This window comes from Danio rerio, chromosome 7, assembly GCF_052040795.2.
Source record: "Danio rerio strain M-AB ecotype USA chromosome 7, GRCz13ab, whole genome shotgun sequence".
Lineage (NCBI taxonomy): Eukaryota > Metazoa > Chordata > Actinopteri > Cypriniformes > Danionidae > Danio > Danio rerio.
The window spans coordinates 77,935,001-77,956,053 of NC_141027.1; the positions used below are offsets into that span (position 1 = coordinate 77,935,001).

General features: G+C 34.1%; 2 protein-coding genes across 5 annotated transcripts in view; both read right to left on the reverse strand.

The window, feature by feature from the left end:
• The window catches only part of sepsecs (Sep (O-phosphoserine) tRNA:Sec (selenocysteine) tRNA synthase), a 19,150-nt gene extending 18,006 nt beyond the window's left edge, over positions 1-1,144 (reverse strand). The window contains 1 exon segment of the mRNA NM_200154.1: positions 891-1,144. Coding sequence (NP_956448.1) covers positions 891-1,004 — 114 coding nt within the window. The 5' untranslated portion in view covers positions 1,005-1,144.
• Positions 1,145-3,949: 2,805 nt separating this feature from the next.
• aco1 (aconitase 1, soluble) overlaps positions 3,950-21,053 on the reverse strand; it is a 31,352-nt gene continuing 14,248 nt past the window's right edge. The window contains exons 11-21 of one of the 4 annotated variants that reach the window (XM_087259782.1): positions 20,348-20,507; positions 19,532-19,667; positions 18,345-18,429; positions 18,111-18,267; positions 16,137-16,261; positions 14,264-14,368; positions 13,903-14,045; positions 11,510-11,657; positions 10,674-10,796; positions 9,129-9,314; positions 3,950-8,527 (exon numbers count right to left, since the gene is read on the reverse strand). In XM_087259782.1, coding sequence (XP_087115908.1) covers positions 8,411-8,527; positions 9,129-9,314; positions 10,674-10,796; positions 11,510-11,657; positions 13,903-14,045; positions 14,264-14,368; positions 16,137-16,261; positions 18,111-18,267; positions 18,345-18,429; positions 19,532-19,667; positions 20,348-20,507 — 1,485 coding nt within the window. In that variant the 3' untranslated portion in view covers positions 3,950-8,410. 4 annotated transcript variants of the gene reach the window in all.

Sequence of the window (21,053 nt, forward strand, 5' to 3'; positions counted from 1 at the left end):
GAATGAGTGTGTATTGGTGTTTCCCAGTACTGGGTTGCGGATGGATGGGCATCAGCTGCGTAAAACATATGGTGGAATAGTTGTTGGTTCATTCCGCTGTGGTGACCGCAGAAATAAAGACTAAGCTGAAAGAAAATGAATGAATGAATAAATGTCTTAAATCAGTACATTAAAGCTGGTGAAACTAGTTAAAGGAACATATTATGCCCCATTTACAATATATAAAATAAGTCTCTGATGTCCCTAGAGTGTGTGTGGAGTTCAGCTCAAAATATCACACAAATAATGTTTTTTTTAACTCTTACACACTGCCTCTTTTAGGCGTTATCATAACTGTGTGGCGTTTGGTGACTGTCGCTTTAAATGCAAATGAGATTGTGCTCTTTTCAAAAGAGGGCGGAGCTACAGATGCCTGTGTGTCAGTATAGTGGCAGATTCAAAAACTGGACTAACATCCTATGCTAATGAGGGAGAGATGGTCACCAGTGGGTGGAGCTTTCCCCCTCTGATGACACGTAAAAAGGGAGAATGTCAATCAAAGTGTTTCTGCAGACTGCTAATATTAAACGTGATTATTTATAAGCATTTACATGGATACATTTTAACCATTAAAAGCTGATTATATTCACACACTGCTGTCAAACATTATAAAACTGATATTTGCATAATAGGGCCCCTTTAAGAAAAACGTATATATCATAATATACTACAAACGAGCGCTCAAATAACTTAAATTTATACATATTAGCAAATAGTCATGTTATTTATTAGACATAACATTCAAAGTAGCGTGGTAAACATTATAGGGACCGTGTCACCATTTGTGACTGTTAAGAAATGAACGAATGTGCAAATACAAACCAACTTTACCCCCAAACGTGTGTTATTACCTGGTCTAACAGCCGTCGGATGAGCTGCTCGTGCCCGCGGCGCGCGTCCAGACCCTGCCGCACATATGAGGCGGACACGAGCTTCTCACTCAGCCTGAAGTTCTCGCTGTTCATACTGTTATATTGACGATTCAGAAGAGCTGCTTGTGTTTGCTCTGCGAGAAATTGTTGTCTGTCGAAAGAAGGCTTTCTCTGATTTCTGCTTGCGCAACTGTTGTGCACATGTGCGGTTAATCATTTAACATCTCTGAATCAGCATGAGTTTCAAATCGACCGACTTTTGAGGAGCATGTTTACTTCCTGGTCGAAACTCCTCCTCTTTGATGACGTTTCAAAATAAAGGTCCTTTGTCCCATAAGCACAGCTAGTGTTTTTCAGCCACCGATAATCTTCCGGTGAAAGGTTTATATGGCTCTTTTTACGTTCATAATGGTTATTTTACAGCATCAATGTTGTAAATATACTAAAATATCATCAGTTAAATACATTTAAGCATTTATTTAACTGTTCAAGCATAAAATAAGATGAAGGATCACTTCAACACAGTCAGAAGCAACAGGTGAGTGCAGAAACTCCATTAAAAATACTGTGGTAAGACATGGTGCAAATTTATGTAATTTAATGCAGTGCTTCTTATTCAGTCTGAGACCCACTTTATATCATATATCAACCAGGCAGTGAAGATCATTGATTTTTAAAGAAATCAGATCTTGAGCGCCCTGATTTTGTATTTTGATTTTGTGTTAATAGCAGTAGTTACAGATCAAATTAATGCATTATTTTAACAGCAATTATGATGTATTTGGTAGCGTTATTACATATGTATTTTCATCATCAATATTGTTATATTTCAATATAAAAGTCTTCTGTTTAAATTGTCCACCGTTGCAGAGCAGTCTTCATATAGTGGTGATGGCAGTAGTTAAAGACAAAATTAATTATATAAAATTAATACATCATTTAAACAGTGATTATTATGTCTGTGCACAAAATTTAACATCAACGTTTTTTCAAAGTAAAAGTCCTGTTTGATTTTCCACTGTTGCAGAGCAGCTTTCAATTAAGTAAGAGGCAATAGTTGTAGTTATAAGCCAAATTAAAACAGTAATTATAGTGATGATGCATACAGTACAGTTTCTATTGTCAATATCCTATGTCAAGTAAAGGTCCTCTGTTTAATTTATCCCCTATTGAAGAGATGTCCACATACAGTAAACTTGTTTTAGTAAAAAATAGTTATGGTCTAAATAAATACATTATTTAAACAGTAATTATTAAATCAGTCGTGGCAGTAGTACATGTACTATCATAATTCAAAGTAAATAATTCACAATAAAATCCTATTATGTGTAATATTTATTTATCATGATGTTATAATATATTATATTATCGTAAATGAAGTAAATGTTCTTCCTAATGCATAAATATATACTAAACAACGACGTTTACCTGGAAATTCAATCTGTATTTTATCACTGCTGGATAAAATAAATGGTTCAAGGGAAAAAAATGATCAATTTCTGCCCTCAAAAATTATTTTTTACAATACACAATTAGATTTTTTTTTCTTTAATGCCAAAAATCTGTAGAATATCAAGTAAAAATTATGTTCTGTAAATATATCAGAACTTAATTTCTATTAGTAATATGCATTACTAATAATTTAGACCACTTTAAGAGGCAATTTTCTCAATATTTAGATTTATCTAAACACTTCAATTTCAGATTTTTTAAATAGTATCTTATAATAATAATAATATTATAATATAACATTATTATTATTATTATTAATATCCGAACAAACCAAAAATCAACGAGCTACATAAAACATGTGGGGGGAAAAGAAATTTATTTTTAATATTTTTGTGTCTTTATTTTTTCATTAGAAAAATGTTTAGACTAACAACACATTAATCAATCTTTTTCCTTTGTATGAGATCACATATTGACCAGACACACGTCCTCTATTTAACTGAGCTGCATACTTTTATAGAACCAACTGACCAGAGGAAATAGCAGAATAAGAATAAATTTAGTGTGGGGACTTTTGTCACAAGTTGTCATGAGGCTTGTAGAAGTTGTGAAATGTATTAAAGATGCATGTAATTGTTCAGTTCTGGTATGCAGAGAAGGGTTGCAGAAAGAGGAAGTAAGTCTGGGGAACAAGAGCCAAAGGACTGCAGAATGACTGATGAGTGACACCAAAACTCCACCTGTTAATATCAGATGTGTATACAGTTGAAGTCAGAATTATTAGCCCCCCTGAATTATCACACCCCGTTTATTTTTTTTCCCCCCAATTTCCTTTTTACGGAAAGCTGATTTTCTTCAACACATTTCTAAACATAATAGTTTTAATAACTCATCTCTAATAACTGATTTATTTTATCTTTGCTATGATGACAGTAAATAATATATTTCAAGACACTTCCATACTGCTTAAAGTGACATTTAAAGGCTTAACTAGGTTAATTAGGTTAACTAGGCAGTTTAGCGTAATTAGGCAAGTTATTGCATAAAGATGGTTTGTTCTGTAGACCATCGAAAAAAAAAAAAAACTTAAAAGGGCGAATAATTTTGACCCTAAAATGGTTCATAATAAATTTAAAACTGCTTTTATTCTTGTCGAAATAAAACAAATAAGACTTTTTTCAGAAGAAAAAATATTATCGGACATACTGTGAAAATTTCCTTGCTCTGTTAAACATCATTTAAGAAATATTTAAAGAAGAAAAAAATTCAAAGGTGGGCTAATAATTCTGACTTCAACTGTATATGCTGGAGTCAGGAAATGCATGTTAGCTGTGAACCCCTTGAATGTATTCTTGTATTGCATTGGGGTAACTCAACCCAGAGCTCTGTCATGGAATTATTCATTTGTATCTAATAAATTACTAATATTTTTGGCATCGAAGAAAACCCTCTCCAGGCCTTTTCTCATTGAACACGCATGGAATTGGCTTGATATTCCAACATACATTTATTCAGCTTTCAGATGATGCATCATGATCTCAATGTGATCCTGATATGTAATGTTGGACATAAACACGAATAAAATGTAAATTTTCAGTAAATATTTATTTATTTTAAAGGCGGTTTTAACAAAAATACAGATATGAATGTGCTGTTATTACAATAAAGGACAATCAGTAAGACTTTAATTTATTATAATGACATTCTGGTAGAGAAATGACTGCAAAGTTCTGCCTGTACAGAGTATTTCATGCAATATCAAAAGCATTTTTCTCTCTGATCTGCAGTGGAATGATGAAATAATATACTTTAAAATGTATAATAAATCAGGTATATTGTCATTTAAAACAACATGGACTCGGACAGAAGAAAGCCTTGAGTATTAAATTACAACAACACTTTCTCTGACGCACTACATATTCTAGATGTAGACATTTTCAGTGTTTCTTTTCTGTGCATCAGCAGTTTTAGTAAAGCATCTGAAACAGCATTGAAGAACGTCACAGTTTTACATCAGCAACTGTTTTTAAGCTTTTGCTAATAAATAAAAAACATGTGCAAATTGACTTTGGATGAATTTTAAGTCACGTTTCAACAGGAATGCACAAACAAAAATAACAACTGGAATGACAAGTGAACGATGAGAAAATGTAGGCACTTTTAAATGTTCAAGTTCATATTGGACAGCTCGTAAAGGGATTCTCTTATGCAAACTAACACATTTACTTCAGTATTTCAGTCGGAATGGACATTTACAGATAGGAATGTATTTCGAATTCAGTTGAAAAATAGATCCTGCAAAAAAATGATCCATTTGCTGTTCACTTACACACATTCATTTTGTAATTGCAATGTTTTTCCTTAGACTTACGACCAATTTTTTGGCAGAAGTGTTGAAGAAGTTCTCAAAACTGCCTTTTTTTTTTATTCAGAAGTTGACTTTTTTCAAGCTTGGGACTGACTTCCAGTAGTAAGTATATGCTTTCTCACTATTCTGACTTTGTTGCTCGCAATTTTGACTTTTAAACTTATTTTTTCATAATGGGAAATGTGACTTTTCCACCCAAAACCACTAGTCTATTTTCTTACAGCAATTCTTCACTAGTCTATTTTCTTACACTAATTTGCTTTTATTAGTGACATTTTGTCTCAGAATTGGACTTTTCTCCTCAAAATTGCAAATATTCCTTTTCATTTTTGACTTTTTTTCTCAAAATTGCAACTATTTGGCTTTATTTGTGACTTTTTTTCTTAAAATGTTACTTTTCTCCTCAAAATTGCAATTATATAGTTTTAACTTATGGCTTTTTTCTTAGATATTGGACGTTTCTCCCCAAAATTGCAGCTATTTTGCTTTTATTTGTGGCTTTTTCTCTTAAAAATTTACTTTCCGCTTCAAAATTGCAACTATTTTGCTTTTATTTGTGACATTTTTTTTCAAAATTGCACTTTTCTCCTCAAAATTGTGAGCATTTCTTGTTATTTATGACATTTGTTTTGTCTCAGAATTGCAACTATTTGCTTTTATTTGTGCCATTTTTCCCTCAAAATTTGAGGTTTCCCGTCAAAATTGAAGCAATTTGCTTTTGTTTGTGGCTTTTGTCTTAGAAATTGACGTTTCTACTCAAAATTTGCACTTTTTTATTTGCAAAATTTTGTCTCATAATTGGACTGTTCTCTTCAAAAATTCAACTATTTTGTTGTAATTGTGGCTTTTTTATTTAGAAATTTACTTGTCTCTTCAAATTTGCAACTATTTGCTTTAATTTGTGGCTTATTTTCCCATAAATTGGACTTTTCTCCTCACAATTTGCAACTATTTTGTTTTTATTTGTGGCCTTTTTTCTTAAAATGTTACTTTTCTCCTCAAAATTGCAACTATTACTTTTGATTTATGGCTTTTTTTCTTAGATATTGGACTTTTCTTCCCAAAATTGCAACTGTTTTGCTCTTATTTGTGAATTTTCACTTAAATCTTACTTTCCCCTTCAAAATGGCAACTATTTTGCTTTAATTATAGCTTTTATTCTCAGAATTGGACTTTTCTTCTCAAAATTGCAACTATCTGGTTTTATATGAGACTTTTTTTTATCATAGTTATTATCATAATTGCAACGAATAAAGTCAGAAGCTGCAATTACCTTTACTTTATTCTGAAAATTTGTCATTTCATAGCAAAATATTCATTCTTATCTCTTAGATGTGCTGAGGAGGAAGTAAATAAACAGCAAATATAAACTTTTTTGACAGAACTATTGCTTCAAGTACAGTAATTAATGTGACAATTAATTTATAAACGGATGTACAGTACTGCAGTTTGGCTAGAATGGAGAAAGTTAAACAGTGATTTTAACATCTAATGCTTTTAATCTTCCCCTTCAATCCTACCAAACCTCCACAAAACAATCATAAACAAAATCATCAACCTAAAAACACTGCGGATTATGACTATTATGCTTATTTTGATGCTGACAGCAACTATTACTGTACAGCAAACAGCATTTTAGTTGATTTTTTAAGAGACAAACAGAAACACTTACAGGTCGTGATGTAACGATGATTCACGAACCGGTTGAAAAACGATTCATTTGTGACTATTCAATTCAATTCTGATTCCAAACAAACCCTGCAGGAGTTTACATGAATGAATCTCTAAGAGGAACTGACCTGAATGTGATTAGAAAACTTTATTTACAGTTTGCCTTGCCTCTGATACATATTAAATAAGAGTTAATACGTTTTTAGATTAGCGCAGCCCTACTTTGTTTACAACATTAACCAAGGTAACACTACAACTGCTGTTCAAAAGCGCCATCTGCTGGCAGAGAGTGAATCTGCGCCTGAGCAATCATAAGAATCGACTCAATAGACTCGACTCTAAGAATCAAATCTTAACTGTTGTAATTAGCTAAATAAAAATAGCTAATAATATGCCAAATCTGCATTGTGTTCATTTGAGTTATTGACGATTGTTATTATTAATCTGCCTTAATCTTGTCTTACATTTCAAACGTTCGATATTTAAGTAAACTATTTTAAATGCCATTTAATATTGGTTTTTATTAATTAACTCTTGTCAATAATTCAGATTTACACAATTCAAACAGTTTTGTCATATTAATAGCTCCATGCTGTAAGAAAATATGCCATTGTGAGTGAATCGCGGATATGGTCATTTGAACCAATTCATCGAATCACTGAATCTGTTCACAGAAATATCTATTGATTCTCAAAGCTCCGGCATTGAAGAATCGACTCACTTTGAAATCCACTTCCAGCTTTATCTGCACAAAGATTACAGAATACACGAAAGGGACTTTGATCTGCATCTGCGGTTTCCTTCAGGTATTTTCTCTGCTCTGTCCATGTCTTGTTTCCATCAAGATAAACCTTTATGTTTTCGCTTCAGATTGCAAAAGTATACATGGTAATTTAGATTAAAAACTGTTTATGTATGCTGCCTTTTTGTTTAGATTATGATTTAAATGCAGTGGTTGCCTCTAATTTTAAATATACTTTGTTTATATGAAGAGATTTTATTATTTCTGTAACTTACATGAACAGAGGTTTGTTTTACAAGTATCCAGATGGTGGATATGTCCATTTAGCGACATTTTTTTTTTCCCAGAATTGAACTTTTCCCTTCAAAACTGCAAACATTTGTTTCTAATTGTGTCATTTTTTTCTCAGAATTTGACTTTTCACCTAAAAACTGCAATTATTTGCTTTTATTTGTGGCTTTTTTGTGTTAGAATTGAACTTTTCCCTTCAGAATTGCAACTCTTTGCTTTTATTTGTGGCTTTTTTGTCTCAGAGTTGGACTTTTCTCCTCAAAACTGCAACTCTTTGCTTTTATTTTTGATTTTTTTTGTCTCAGAGTTGGACTTTTTTCCCCTAAACACTGCAACTATTTGCTTTTATTTGTGACATTTTCATCCCAAAACTGGACTTTTCTCCACAGAATTGCAACTCTTTGCTTTTATTTGTGGCTTTTTTGTGTTAGAATTGGACTTTTCTCCTCAAAACTGCAACTATTTGCTGTTATTTGTGGCTTTTTTGTCTCAGAGTTGGACTGTTCTCCTAAGAATTGCAACTATTTGCTTATATTTGTGGCTTTTTTTCATTCCAAAATTAGACTTTTCACCTCAAAATCATAAATATTTGCTGTTATTTGTGTCTTTTAATTCCTTATAATTTGACTATTCTTCTCTAAACTACTTTTTAATTTTTGTGGCTTTTTATACCTCAGAATTTGTCTGATCTGAAAATGGCAAAAGAAATGGTCTTTTTTTCTCAGAATTGTACTTTTTACCTTAAAATTGCAACACTTTTTATTTCACATTTTTTCTTAATCTAATAAAATTTCCTAAATCTGATTTTGTAAAAAAAAAAAAAAAAAAAAACTTAAGAAAACCGAATCACATTGAATCATGAATCGAACCTCGAGTTCAGTGAATCGTTACATCCCAACAAGACAAAAACAAGCATCCCGATGGTGGAAGTGTGCGTTTAGCGTGGACCGTCTTGAGGAAGGTGTACTTCTCATCTTAATTTTCAGACATCTTGCGAATCATGTAGTTTAGGATGCCGCCGTGATGGAAATAAGTGAGCTCCACATCCGTGTCAAACCTCATCCTAGCCTGAAATGTTTTCCCTGTGTCCAGCTGCAAAATACCAAAGTTAAAATACACCACAATTAATCAAACGCAACATGCAGGAGAAAAATAAATAAATAAATAAATCTCAGAATATAGTTGTGTACAATTATCATAACATATTTTATTATTCTAATTAAATTCATGATAGTATTAGAATTATAGAAATATACATTTAAGGAATAAGATGACCTCCAAAATAAACATTTCCTAACATTTTAGAAATGTGCCGTGTGCTGCAACCTAAATTTCTAAATTAGCCTTATAAATAATATAATTAAATAAAAGTAAATACAGCCAATGTAAAATATAAGTATGTAAAATTAGGAAATAAAACAAGAAATTATATATATATATATATATATATATATATATATATATATATATATATATATATATATATATATATATATATGCTAATAAATACCCGATGATCAATTAATTGTTGATAACCCCTTTAAATGTATTAGGTTATTGTTGGATGAAAAGGTAATCCTTCTCATTTTTAAATCTTCTAAATGTATGCACATCTCTTATTTTTTAAATGTGATAATTGTCATTAAATTAGGTGGATGATGTAAACAAACACAGTTTATGTCATGTGCTTTACCTTGATGTCCACAGTCATCCTGGGCTTGAGCTGAGGGGGAATCATCACAGTGTAGCGCTCGCGTCCGCTGAGACCCAAACTCTCCGCTGAGTCTCCCGGCAGATACTCCAGAGGAATTACACCCATGCCCACTAGATTACTGCGGTGAATCCGCTCGTAACTCTCCGCCAGCACTGCCTTGATGCCCTGAGGGAGAAAAACCAGCAGCAGCAGGTCACCGAGGCTGCATTTACACTGCAGATCCTGATGGTCAATTCTGATTATGTGGCTGTGTCTGATTTTTTTTTTTTTTTGACAACCTGCTTACATCATCTTTTAAAAGCGACTCTATGGGATGTCTATATTTACACTGCAAAGATCCAGAGACTCGGTAATAAATAAATAATTAAATAAGTTTGACCAGTTAAACTCTGCAGTTATTTTGGGATTTCCGCCTATATTTTGCCTACCCACTTAAAAGCTTCCCAAATCCACATGCAGAGGTGTAAATGCAAAAATTTGGTATCATTTTAAAGAAAACCCTTTGAATTTTCATAAAACACTACTGAAAGTGTTTAAAATATCTGTATATGTTGTTTGTGTTATGATAAACACCTAATAAAAGAGGCGCTTTTTGTATTTATTTTATAAACTCAAATTTCAAGTGCACCTTTTAGGTTCTGTGAGGTTTTGCGTGCTGTAATTAATGTTGGTGGTTCCTGCACATGTCTGTAATCATAGGAAAAAAGACAAATGTTTCCACCATAATCTATGCAAAAGTTATTACATTCCAACTGCTGAGAGGTGCTGTACAAGCCACAGGGAGCGATCATTGTTTTCATATTTCACTATTCTTTTGTTTTGATCAAACATAATTCACTGTGTTTGGAGCACGTCAGACATATAAAAGGATTACTTATGCACATCAGCTCAAAAACAGAGGAGAATGGCCCTGAAGCACACAGCATAAGGTGAGAGATGACAGCTGTCTGTGCTATCTGGGGCTGCTTATTGATCATAAATGTATTGTTTTCACTTCTGCGCCATGGAAACACAGCGATTCATTCGACAACTGTTTGATATGTGAATATAATTCAGTAAAAAGAGCGCTAGAGCCGTATGAGCACCGGCAAGAGCTTTCATTTGAGCTATAACTTGTGCATGTGTCATATAAAAAATATGAAAATTAACCAATGTTCAATACCCAGCTCGGGTATCCAAAATACTGTGTATTTAAGTGTAAATAACTTTTGTACAGTAGAATAAAAACCAAAGTGATGCATATGTGCATAGATTCTACACTTTCAACCGAAACCACTTAAGGGGGTCTGGTGCAATGCTAGCTCTTTAAATCTTAAAGTGAAAGTCGATGACGTCACGGACCCAGTACCGGGTCCGCGGAGTTTAACTGGTTAAATAAATTAATATAAAAAAGTTAATAAGAAAGAGAGGGGAATAGGGGACGGTTTAAAACTAAATATCATTGATGCTCATGCGCAAGTTAAACATCTGCATTTATGACTTTATTCTGTAGTGTATTCTTAATAGCTTTAGTGTGAATCTCACCAGCAGGAAGGGCCCTTTGGCAGCCCAGTCTCTGGAGCTTCCTGAACCGTACTCTTTACCAGCCAGAATCAGCAGAGGATGACCAGCCTGTTGATACTTTTCTGCAGCATCAAACACATCCAACTGAAAACACACCAACAAACGAAACACAGATAAATAACAGGTAACAGTTTAATGTCCTCATTACATATGTTCTATGCACTTACTATACTAACAACAATAAATTATGCATAATAATAAATGAAACCTTAAATCTAACCATCATGCTAACTCCTAACTAGCAAAAAAGTCAATTATTACCCAAGAGCTGTTTAATGGAGAGTAGATTTATTTTAACGCTGCACATGTAGTTGTGTCTGGTTCTCGAATCTGATTGGCTGGAAGCCGTGAGATATTAAAGTAACATCAGCACTCGTACAGCCTCTCAAAGTTGGTTGTTTTTGCGTTATTTCGAGCAAATTCGTACTTCTGGTTTGAAACGAATTTCTGAAGCTGCGTCACGGCCATGAGATCTTAGCGTGTATTTCAGCGTGTAGACTGGACGTCTGTACCTGGGAGTGCCTGATTACGTCTCTGAGTGTGCTGATCATGAATATTTACATATACAGACATGGATGAAAGAACTTCGTCACCTTTCAATGAAGAAAGTAAAACCCACAGTGATCACTGGAATAACTTGAAACTAAATGAAAGTAGTGATTAATCAAAAATAAACTGAGAATGAAAATCAGTTTTAAATTGTGCTTCAACAGAAGCAAACTAATGAAACTGGCCTGGATTAAATTGAAGGATACCAACAATTTTGTATATATCTATATATAAAGAGATGAGCATACCGTCTCTCCTGTAGGCAGATAGATTGTAGTCGGTGATTGCTTGTTAATAAACTTGTTGAAAAGGCGAATGTTGGCGAACGTTCCTCGAGCCATCACTGCATCATTGCCCCGACGGGAACCATACGAGTTAAACTCTCTCGCCGTGAGTCTGTAAAACAACATTTCACCACACATTAGATATCCGCTGAAAAGATGAAGTATATGTTCAACAGGGAAATCTATAATAGTAATATATAGTGAGAGTAGCTCCTCCCCTTTAAAAAAAATAGCCAATAGCGTTTTGTTTCATCTCAGCTCTGCCAGTGAGAGCAGTTGAGATCAAGCACATCAAATGAAAAGCAAATGAGAAGAAGGGGGCGGGGCTTGTCAGCAGTGTGATAGATTACAGATTACAAATGACCCTATTTAAAATGTAATAAGTTACACTACTTTTTGATTATTTTATAAAAGTAACTAATCACATTTGATTACTTTTTGATTACTTTTAAACTTTCTAATATTTATTTTTAACCAAATCATTTTCAAGCATTTATACCGAGCAGGTGTGACCTTACAGTTGCTGTTTACTGTTAGAATCTCAAAATCTTTCATCACTAGTGTGTGTGTGTGTGTGTGTGTGTGTGTGTGTACGTGTTTTAGTGACATATTAGGACACAAATCCGTATAATGACATGGGTATGACACAGGTATTACAAAAAGGAGGTGAAATATGAGGACATTGGTGACGTCCTCGTATCTCAAAATGCTTATAAATGTTACAGAATGAGTTTAATCAGAGAGTAAAGCTGAACTTAGTGGTTGGGTTTAGAGGTGGGGTGAGGGGATTACAATATATGGTTTGGACAGTATAAAATGAATGGAAACCTATGTATTGTCCCCACTTTTCACAAAAACAAAGATGTGTGTGTGTGTGTGTGTGTGTGTGTGTGTGTGTGTGTGTGTGTGTGTGTGTGTGTGTGTGTGTGTGTGTGTGTGTGTGTGTGTGTGTGTGTGTGTGTGTGTGTGTGTGTGTGTGTGTGTGTATATAGGTGATATCGTGAGCTGGGAAAGCAGTGAGCCAAACCACTGTGAGGAAGAGGAGGGGAACTGTTTCTAAATGCATTTTTAATGATGAATCCATTTTTTCCATTTAGACAATTATTTTAGGTATACATATATATATTTTTCACAATAGAGAGTGCGTTTATATATATATATATATATATATATATATATATATATATATATATATATATATATATATATATATATGTTTATATATATATATATATATATATATATATATATATATGTTTATATATATATATATATATATATATATATATATATATATATATATATATATATATATATATATATATATATATATATATATATATGCAGAGTGCATGAGAGTGTGTATATATATATATATATATATATATATATATATATATATATATATATATATATATTTATTTTTTGGTGGGGGGACAACCCCTCGGATGGGGGGAGAAATGTTCGCCCCTGGGAATTACGCTCATGGGTGTGCCGCAAATCAGATGCATCGGAATAGCTCCGCTTTAATAAATGGCCTTAGCAGGAGGCATCATGCATATCAAAAACAGGCAAAGCAGCAGATTAATATTATTCAACATATCCCAGATTTCTAAAGAAAACTTTTAGACTTTTCTTTAACTTTTATGGCATTTTTATCATTTTCATAAGAAACTGTAATTTAATTACACATTTTTTTCTCTGTAACTGTAACAAATTACTGTTGCTTTTATTTTGTAATTAAATTACTTAACGCCATTACATGTAACTAGTTACTCCCCAACACTGCTTATCAGATACTAGAGAGCATTTGATTGGTCTGAGGATGTGATGAGAAACTGAAGTATAAGGTGACATCAACGAAACTGTTGATCCATGATGTCGGAAGTGACAAACGGCAAGCTCTGGATGTTTATATCAGGTTTATACAACAGGGACATATATAATAGTAATATATAAGACAGAGTAGCTAATGCCATTTGTAAAAAACAGCCAATAGCCTTTTGTTTCATCTCAGCTCTGCCAGTGAGAGCAGCTGAGCTCAAGTGCATTAAATAAAAAGCAAATGAGAGGAAGGGGGCGGGGCTTGTCAGACACTAGAGAGCGTTTGATTGGTCTGAGGATGTGATGAGAAACTGAAGTATGAGGTGACATCAGCAAAACTGTTGATCCATGTAGTGTGAAGTGACAAACGGCAAGCTTTGGATGTTAACATCAGGTTTATATCTTCCAACCGGGAATTTTGTCACTGTTTTGGAGCACACTAGGTTATAGATATCCTTAAGACTAACATACTGATGATTACATCTTAAAAAAAACGTTATTTTAATTTCACAGGGGCTTTAAGAGTGTCTCACCCTCGGCTAGTCAGGTAGCGTGCAGCAGAACTGTTGCGTGCGATGTTTCCAGCAGGAGAGATGTGGTCTGTGGTCACTGAATCTCCCAAATTGAGCAGCACATACGCATCTGTTATGGGTTTGGGTGTCTGGAGCTCCCGGGTCTAAAGATTTAACAGCAGAAAAGCAACTTAATGGTATGTTTACTGTCTTGGCTATGCTTATGAAGATAACGTGCACTTAACAATAGTGAATGTGCACAGAGAATTACACATTTTAAAGCACTTGCAGACCATATAATGTTACTCTTTTTATGCTAGTCTGCTTCTTCATAAGGATATAGTGATATTGAACAGAAAAAAGCACAAATAGTGTACAATACCAGTTCATCAAAGAAAGGTGGGGATTTTATGTATGTAGAATTGGGATCCCAGGTGTACAGCTTGTCAGACGGGGCTTTCAGCGAGTTCCAGCGTTCGTTCACTTTCTAAATAAACATTAAAAGAGACAATCACAGTGGGTATATAATGGATCATGTAAATCTAACTGCTCATTCTCACTGAACAGCAGCCGTTGTATATAACAGAGCATACAGCAGGTCTCAAACTGGATTCCGGGAGGGCCGCAGCTCTGCAGTTTTGCTCCAACCCTAATCAAACACAGCTGATCCAACTAATCAAGGTGTTCAAGACGACTATAGACTTTTAAGCAGGTGTGAGCTGGAGGTAGTCGGAGCTAAACTGTGCAGAGCTGCGGCCCTCCAGGAATTGAGTTTGACTTTTGCACTTTCAAAGAAGCTTTACAAAAGGGGCACATTATTGCATTACAATTAAAATCAGAAAGGTTAAGGTTATCAGTTACCATGACTTTATTCCTTACTAGTAACTTTAACTAATTAAATAGCAACTTATAGCTAAACAACCGCCTGGATGTACATTATTCCACTTACTACACGGCTAAAAAACTAACCTGTTAGACATAAAACTTTAATCCGACCTATAATAGATTACTCTCATCAAACATAAAGATTCCAGAAAGAAAATTATTATTTTTCTGTCACAAAATGGCGCCAAACTGTCAAATAAGCACATACACACACTCACACGCACACGCACGCATGCAAACTCACACACACGCACACGCACACGCGCACACACACACCCTCTTTTTAAAAAGAATCATTTTTGGCATTTCGCAGTAAATATAATCAATATATGTGGCGAGGGGGCGTGGCCGAGAGCCGTGGGAACGGAGTGAGGCCGCCGCGTAAGTGGATACACCTGCGGTGCGCACCTGCCTCGAATCCCACGGAAGGAGCTCTGGACAATAAAAGGATGAACGATGGCAGAGGAAGCCGAGAGAGGACCGGGCCCGGACATGTTTTACTTTTGCTTTCAGTTTGACGGCAGTCTCCATAAGGAGCTGCCGTCCGTTTGTTTTGGTTTAGACGGCAGTCTCCGTGAGGAGCTGCCGTCACTGTTATTAATAAATAGTTAAAACTGCGTAGGTTCTCCGCTCCTTCTTCCATGGGATTTGAGGCAGGTGCGCACCGCAGGTGTATCCACTTACGCGGCGGCCTCACTCCGTTCCCACGGCTCTCGGCCACGCCCCCTCGCCACAATATATTTAGGTGCATTTAAACAAAACAGTTGTATAAATCCATTTCATCTATTAAAATAAGAGTTTGGTCACCGAACATCTTTAGGAATATTAAGATAATGCAGTACATCAAAAGATTGCCACTAAATTTTATAAAAAAAAATTAAGTCTTTCTTGATTTTTTCCTGTTTATTAAAATATGATTTATTATTTTTCCCCAATATATACATTTGGCTGTACTCATTTTTGGACTGTGATCGTATTTGTTAGATTAGCTCTAATTCTGGCTTTAGTATGGACTAATCTAATGTATATGCAATAAGATATCATTGTAAAGCATCCTGTAGAAAAATATTCATTTAAAAGAGATCTGTGAGGGGCATGTGAACAGATGAAATCAGAATTATTAGTAAATAAAAACACTGAAATATTATGAAAAATGTCCTCGCTCTATTAAGCATCACTTATTTGAAAAAGAATAGATATTATTTGACAGGAGGGCTAATAATTTTCCCCTTAACTCTATATATTTTATTAGATTAATCCTTTATTATCAGAGAATAACCTTGAAATGTTGTGATTGACCAATCAGAGTCAAGTACTCTGGAGCTGCCATGTAATAACTTTGCATTTGCAAGGATTTCCAGCAACTTTACCTCGACTTTCTCATAGACCTCCTTAAACATGGTAGGAATGACGAACTGTCTCTCCACGGCCTGGATCTCCTCCCGCGTCGGCCAGATATCCCGCAGGTAAACCTCTTTTCCCTCCGAGTTCACAGCTGGATCAAGACAGAACAACAAATATATAAAGTTGCACTTTATAAGTCACAAACTTTGCCTAAATGCTGTTTAACAGTATTTCCTTTTATACGTTTCCTTTGATATATAAGGGGTGGCCAACCCTGTTCCTGGAGAGCCACCTTCCTGCAGATTTCAGTTGCTACCCATATCAAACACACCTGAACCAATTAATTAGGACCTGAACACCACGTGATAATTACAGGCAGGTGTGTTTGATATGGGTTGCAACTGAAATCTGCAGGAAGGTGGCTCTCCAGGAACAGGGTTGGCCACCCCTGTAATATATCAACAGCTGTATCGATATCGGCCGATAAACGGTATTTTTAATGTTAGCATTATTGGTCTGATAAAATAGGCCGATGACTTTAAGCCAATAAATTATAATTTTATTATTTCCACTGGTTGAACCACTTCACAATAGATTTTTTATATAAAATAAAGTTGGTCACAGAAAAGAATAGTGGTTTAATAAAGTTCAGAGGTCAGTTCAAGCTTTTCTGAAGTTAGGATGACAAAATAAAGCACTGTTCACTGTATGTGTTCCTCTTTGGTATTTGCAATCATGCAGAAAATGTTGAAAAATTCATATTTATTGGCCAATATTACAGCTATACAACTCTAAATAGATATAGGTTATCGTATCAGTTGTCAACAATGCCATACCGATGAAACTCTAGAAAATCTCTTTTTTTTTTTTTTTTTGCTGAAATTATTTTTTTATTTTATAAATGAAAAAAATAAATTAGGGCGAGGCAGTGGCGCAGTAGGTAGTGCTGTCGCCTCACAGCAAGAAGGTCGCTGGTTCGAACCTCGGCTCAGTTGGCGTTTCTGTGTGGAGTTTGCATGTTCTCCCTGCCTTCGCGTGGGTTTCCTCCGGGTGCTCCGGTTTCCCCCACAGTCCAAAAACTTGCTGGATAAGTTGTAGGTTCATTCCGCTGTGGCGACCCCGGATTAATAAAAGGACTAAGCCGACAAGAAAATGAATGAATGAATGAATAAATAAATTGAATAAATAAATTAAGTTAAAAATTAAATTAAATTAAAAATTTAAGGAAAATTTTTATAATTTTTAAAAAATATTTGTATTTATTTAAATAAAACATTCAAAATTTAAATTAAATTTAAATTTTATGAAAAAATGAAAGGCAACACGGTGGCGCAATGGGTAGCACAATCGCCTCACAGGAAGAAGGTCGCTGGTTCGAGTCCGGACTGGGTCAGTTGGCATTTCTGTGTGTAGTTTGCATGTTCTCTCCATGTTTGCGTGATGCCTGCTCCAGTTTCCCCCACAAGTCAAAAAACATGTGGTATAGGTAAATTGGGTGAGCTAAATTGTCCGTAGTGTGTGTGTGTGTGTGTGTGTGTGTGTGTGTGAATGAGTGTGTATGAATGTTTCCCAGTGAGTGGGTTGCAGCTGGAAGGGCATCTGCTGTGTAAAACATGATTGATAAGTTGGCGGTTCATTCCGCTGTGATGACCCCCGATTAATAAAGGGAATAAGCCGAAAAGAAAATGAATGAATGAAAAAATTCTAATTAATTGAAATTAAATTAAATTATAAATAAATAAATACATGGAAAAAAAAAATATATATATATATAAAAGTTTTTGAACAAAGATAAAGTAGCACATGTAGGGAAAGAAAATAAAAGTAAAAAACTGCACAAAAAAAAAAAAGAAAATGGTCCTGCACACATTAATGAAGAGCCCCTTAATACTGTTAAGAAATTATTTTATTCAATTGGCTTCAGAACAAACCACTTATGTCCAATGACTTCCCAAAAGTTGTGGAGTCATGATGGTTGAATGCGGACTATTATTACTAACCTAAAGGCTGTTTCTCGAAGTCTATCCTCACTGTGCCGGCGATGGCGTACGCAATGACCAGCGGAGGAGAAGCCAGATAATTGGCCCGAGTGTTTGGATGAACGCGACCCTCGAAGTTTCTATTTCCAGACAGGACTCCAGCAGCTACCAAATCACCCTGAGAACACAAAATCATACTTGAAAATATGCTCCAGATAAAGCGTTTCTGAAAATGAAGAGTAAAAGCTTGTTTACTTGAGTGATGGCCTCTACAACCGGCTCGGGCAGAGGTCCACTGTTCCCAATGCAGGTCATGCAGCCGTAACCTACAACCTCAAAACTGAAGACGCATGAATAATATCAATATAAATACATGCTGTTATTGATGACTTTAAATATAACTGTTCAAAATGTATTATAATTGTTTTGTACTCTAAATGATATTAAAATCTATTCATTCATTTTCTTGTCGGCTTAGTCCCTTTATTAATCCGGGGTCGCCACAGCGGAATGAACCGCCAACTTATCCAGCAAGTTTTTATGCAGCGGATGCCCTTTCAGCCACAACCCATCTCTGGGAAAGATATTAAAATTATATTGAATGAAATAGAAACATTATCTTGCTTGAAGTTTAACAGAAAAAGGTTTCACGCTAAGTAAAATTTACAGTTCTCTTAAATTATTTTGAGTGATTTCAAAGTTATTAATAAATGAATGAATCAATTAATCAACAAATAAATGAATACATGAATGAATAAAATATATGGGTATGGATCAAATATAAAAACAAAACAAATTCATTATAAAAAATAAAATCACAGTAAAATAAAGTTAAGCTTAACAGAAGAAGAAAAAAAAAAATAATTAACAGAAATATTACAAAGCAAAAAAAAGTTACAAAGCAAATTATTAATAAAGCCGATTTGTATTTTTTCAAAATAAATTGAAGCTAAATAGAAATATTGGATCAATAACAAAATACACAAACAATAATAATAATAACAACCACAATAATAATAATAAATAATTAGTGATAAACCAGCTAACAATATAAAATTAAAATATTAAAATAATAATAAATAAAATGTATTGACTAAATCAATTTAAACTAAACTAAAAAACTAAATAAAAACATTAATTCTGTATCAATATATATAATACATATATTTTTGAATAATAATGATACAAACACACACACACATATATATATATATATATATATATATATATATATATATATATATATATATATATATATATATATATATATATATATATATATATATATATATATATATATATATATATATATATATATATATATATATATATATATATATATATATATATAATACACATATATAATACACATCACACAAATCCACAAAAAGTACTGCTGGTATATTTTATTTGTGATGTAAAAAGAGGATTGAGAGTCTCACCCCAGCTGTGACAGGAAGTCCATGACTCCACTCTCCTTCAGATAGTAGGTGACGACGCCACTTCCTGGGGACAAACTGGTCTTTATATACGGCTTCACAGTCAAACCAGCCTGAACTGCCTTCTGGGCCAGGAGACCTGACGGAAAAACAGCACATTACCACACAAACAGCACATATAAGAACTATAACCTCACAAATGCATTTGGAGCTTGTCATTATGTTTATAAAGTGTTACTATTATTTATATTTAGTCTACATTTATTTTTACTTTAGTTTTAGTGTTTTTAATAGTTTAAATTTCTGTTTAAATAAATAAAAAGCTTTATTAATTCTTTAGGTTTAATAATAATTTAGTGATTTTGTTGTACTTATAGTAAATTTATTGTTTGATTAATATGTTTGTCATTTTTATTTTATTTTCCTTGGGTGTTGGTTGTTTTTATGTAGTGCTTTTATCAGTTTTTAGGTTTATATTTATTTAGTTTTCCTATTTTTTCTTTATGACTGACTGTAACTATAAAGTAACTTTCTTTAAAAACAAAAAGCATGCAAAAACATCACGTGGCAAACATCAGGGTTTATGGTTTTTAAAGTGTTTACAGCATTTTGTATTACATGGTTATGCAATTAACAGAATAATTTTGCCTTAAACTGTATAATCGACTAACAATCTCTGAAAAGATCATATCAGCTGTGTCTTTAAATGTTTATAGTTGAATATAATACAGCTATTGTCAAAAACTAGTTATCATTTCCCTATGAAGAAAATAAGTGGAGATTTTATTTCCAGAACTTGATGTTTGAAGAGTTGTGTACCTGCTCCCAGCATGACGGACGGGTTGCTGGTGTTGGTGCAGCTGGTGATGGCTGCGATCACCACAGATCCATGAGCGAGCGAGTATTCGGCTCCGTTAAACTGGAACGGCACTTGGACATCACATCGGTCAGGAGAAACCTGGAAACCCTTAAACCCTTGCTGTAAAAAACACACACACAGATACAAACAACAGAGGCAAGTGTTTAACAGTAGACGGCGCTCTAGGCTAGTTTTTAACTGCAGATATCAACATAGACTAGATTTTAACAGAATTTCTGCATATATTTTAACACAGTACTCATTGTCATTGATATCAGTTGTGTTGTAAACAGCTTTTAATTGATTTAATCATTCAGCTCGACATCCTAAAGCCTTTTAAAGAGGGCCTATTACACAAAAATCACGTTTAAAAGGGGTTTAAACACAGTTGTGTGGCAACAGTCTGTGAATATAACCAGCCTCTGCAGAAACACTTCGATTGACACTTTTTCTTTGTACGTGTCATCAGAGGGGGAAAGCCCCGCCCACTGGTGACCATCTCTCCCTCATTAGCAGAGGACGTCAGTCTTGTTTTTGAATCTGCCACTATGCTGACACACAGGCATTTGTAGCTCCGCCCTCTTTTGAAAAGAGCACAATCTCATTTGCATTTAAAGCGACAGTCACCAAAACGCCACAATTAGAATCAAAAGGGTCAAGCCGCCT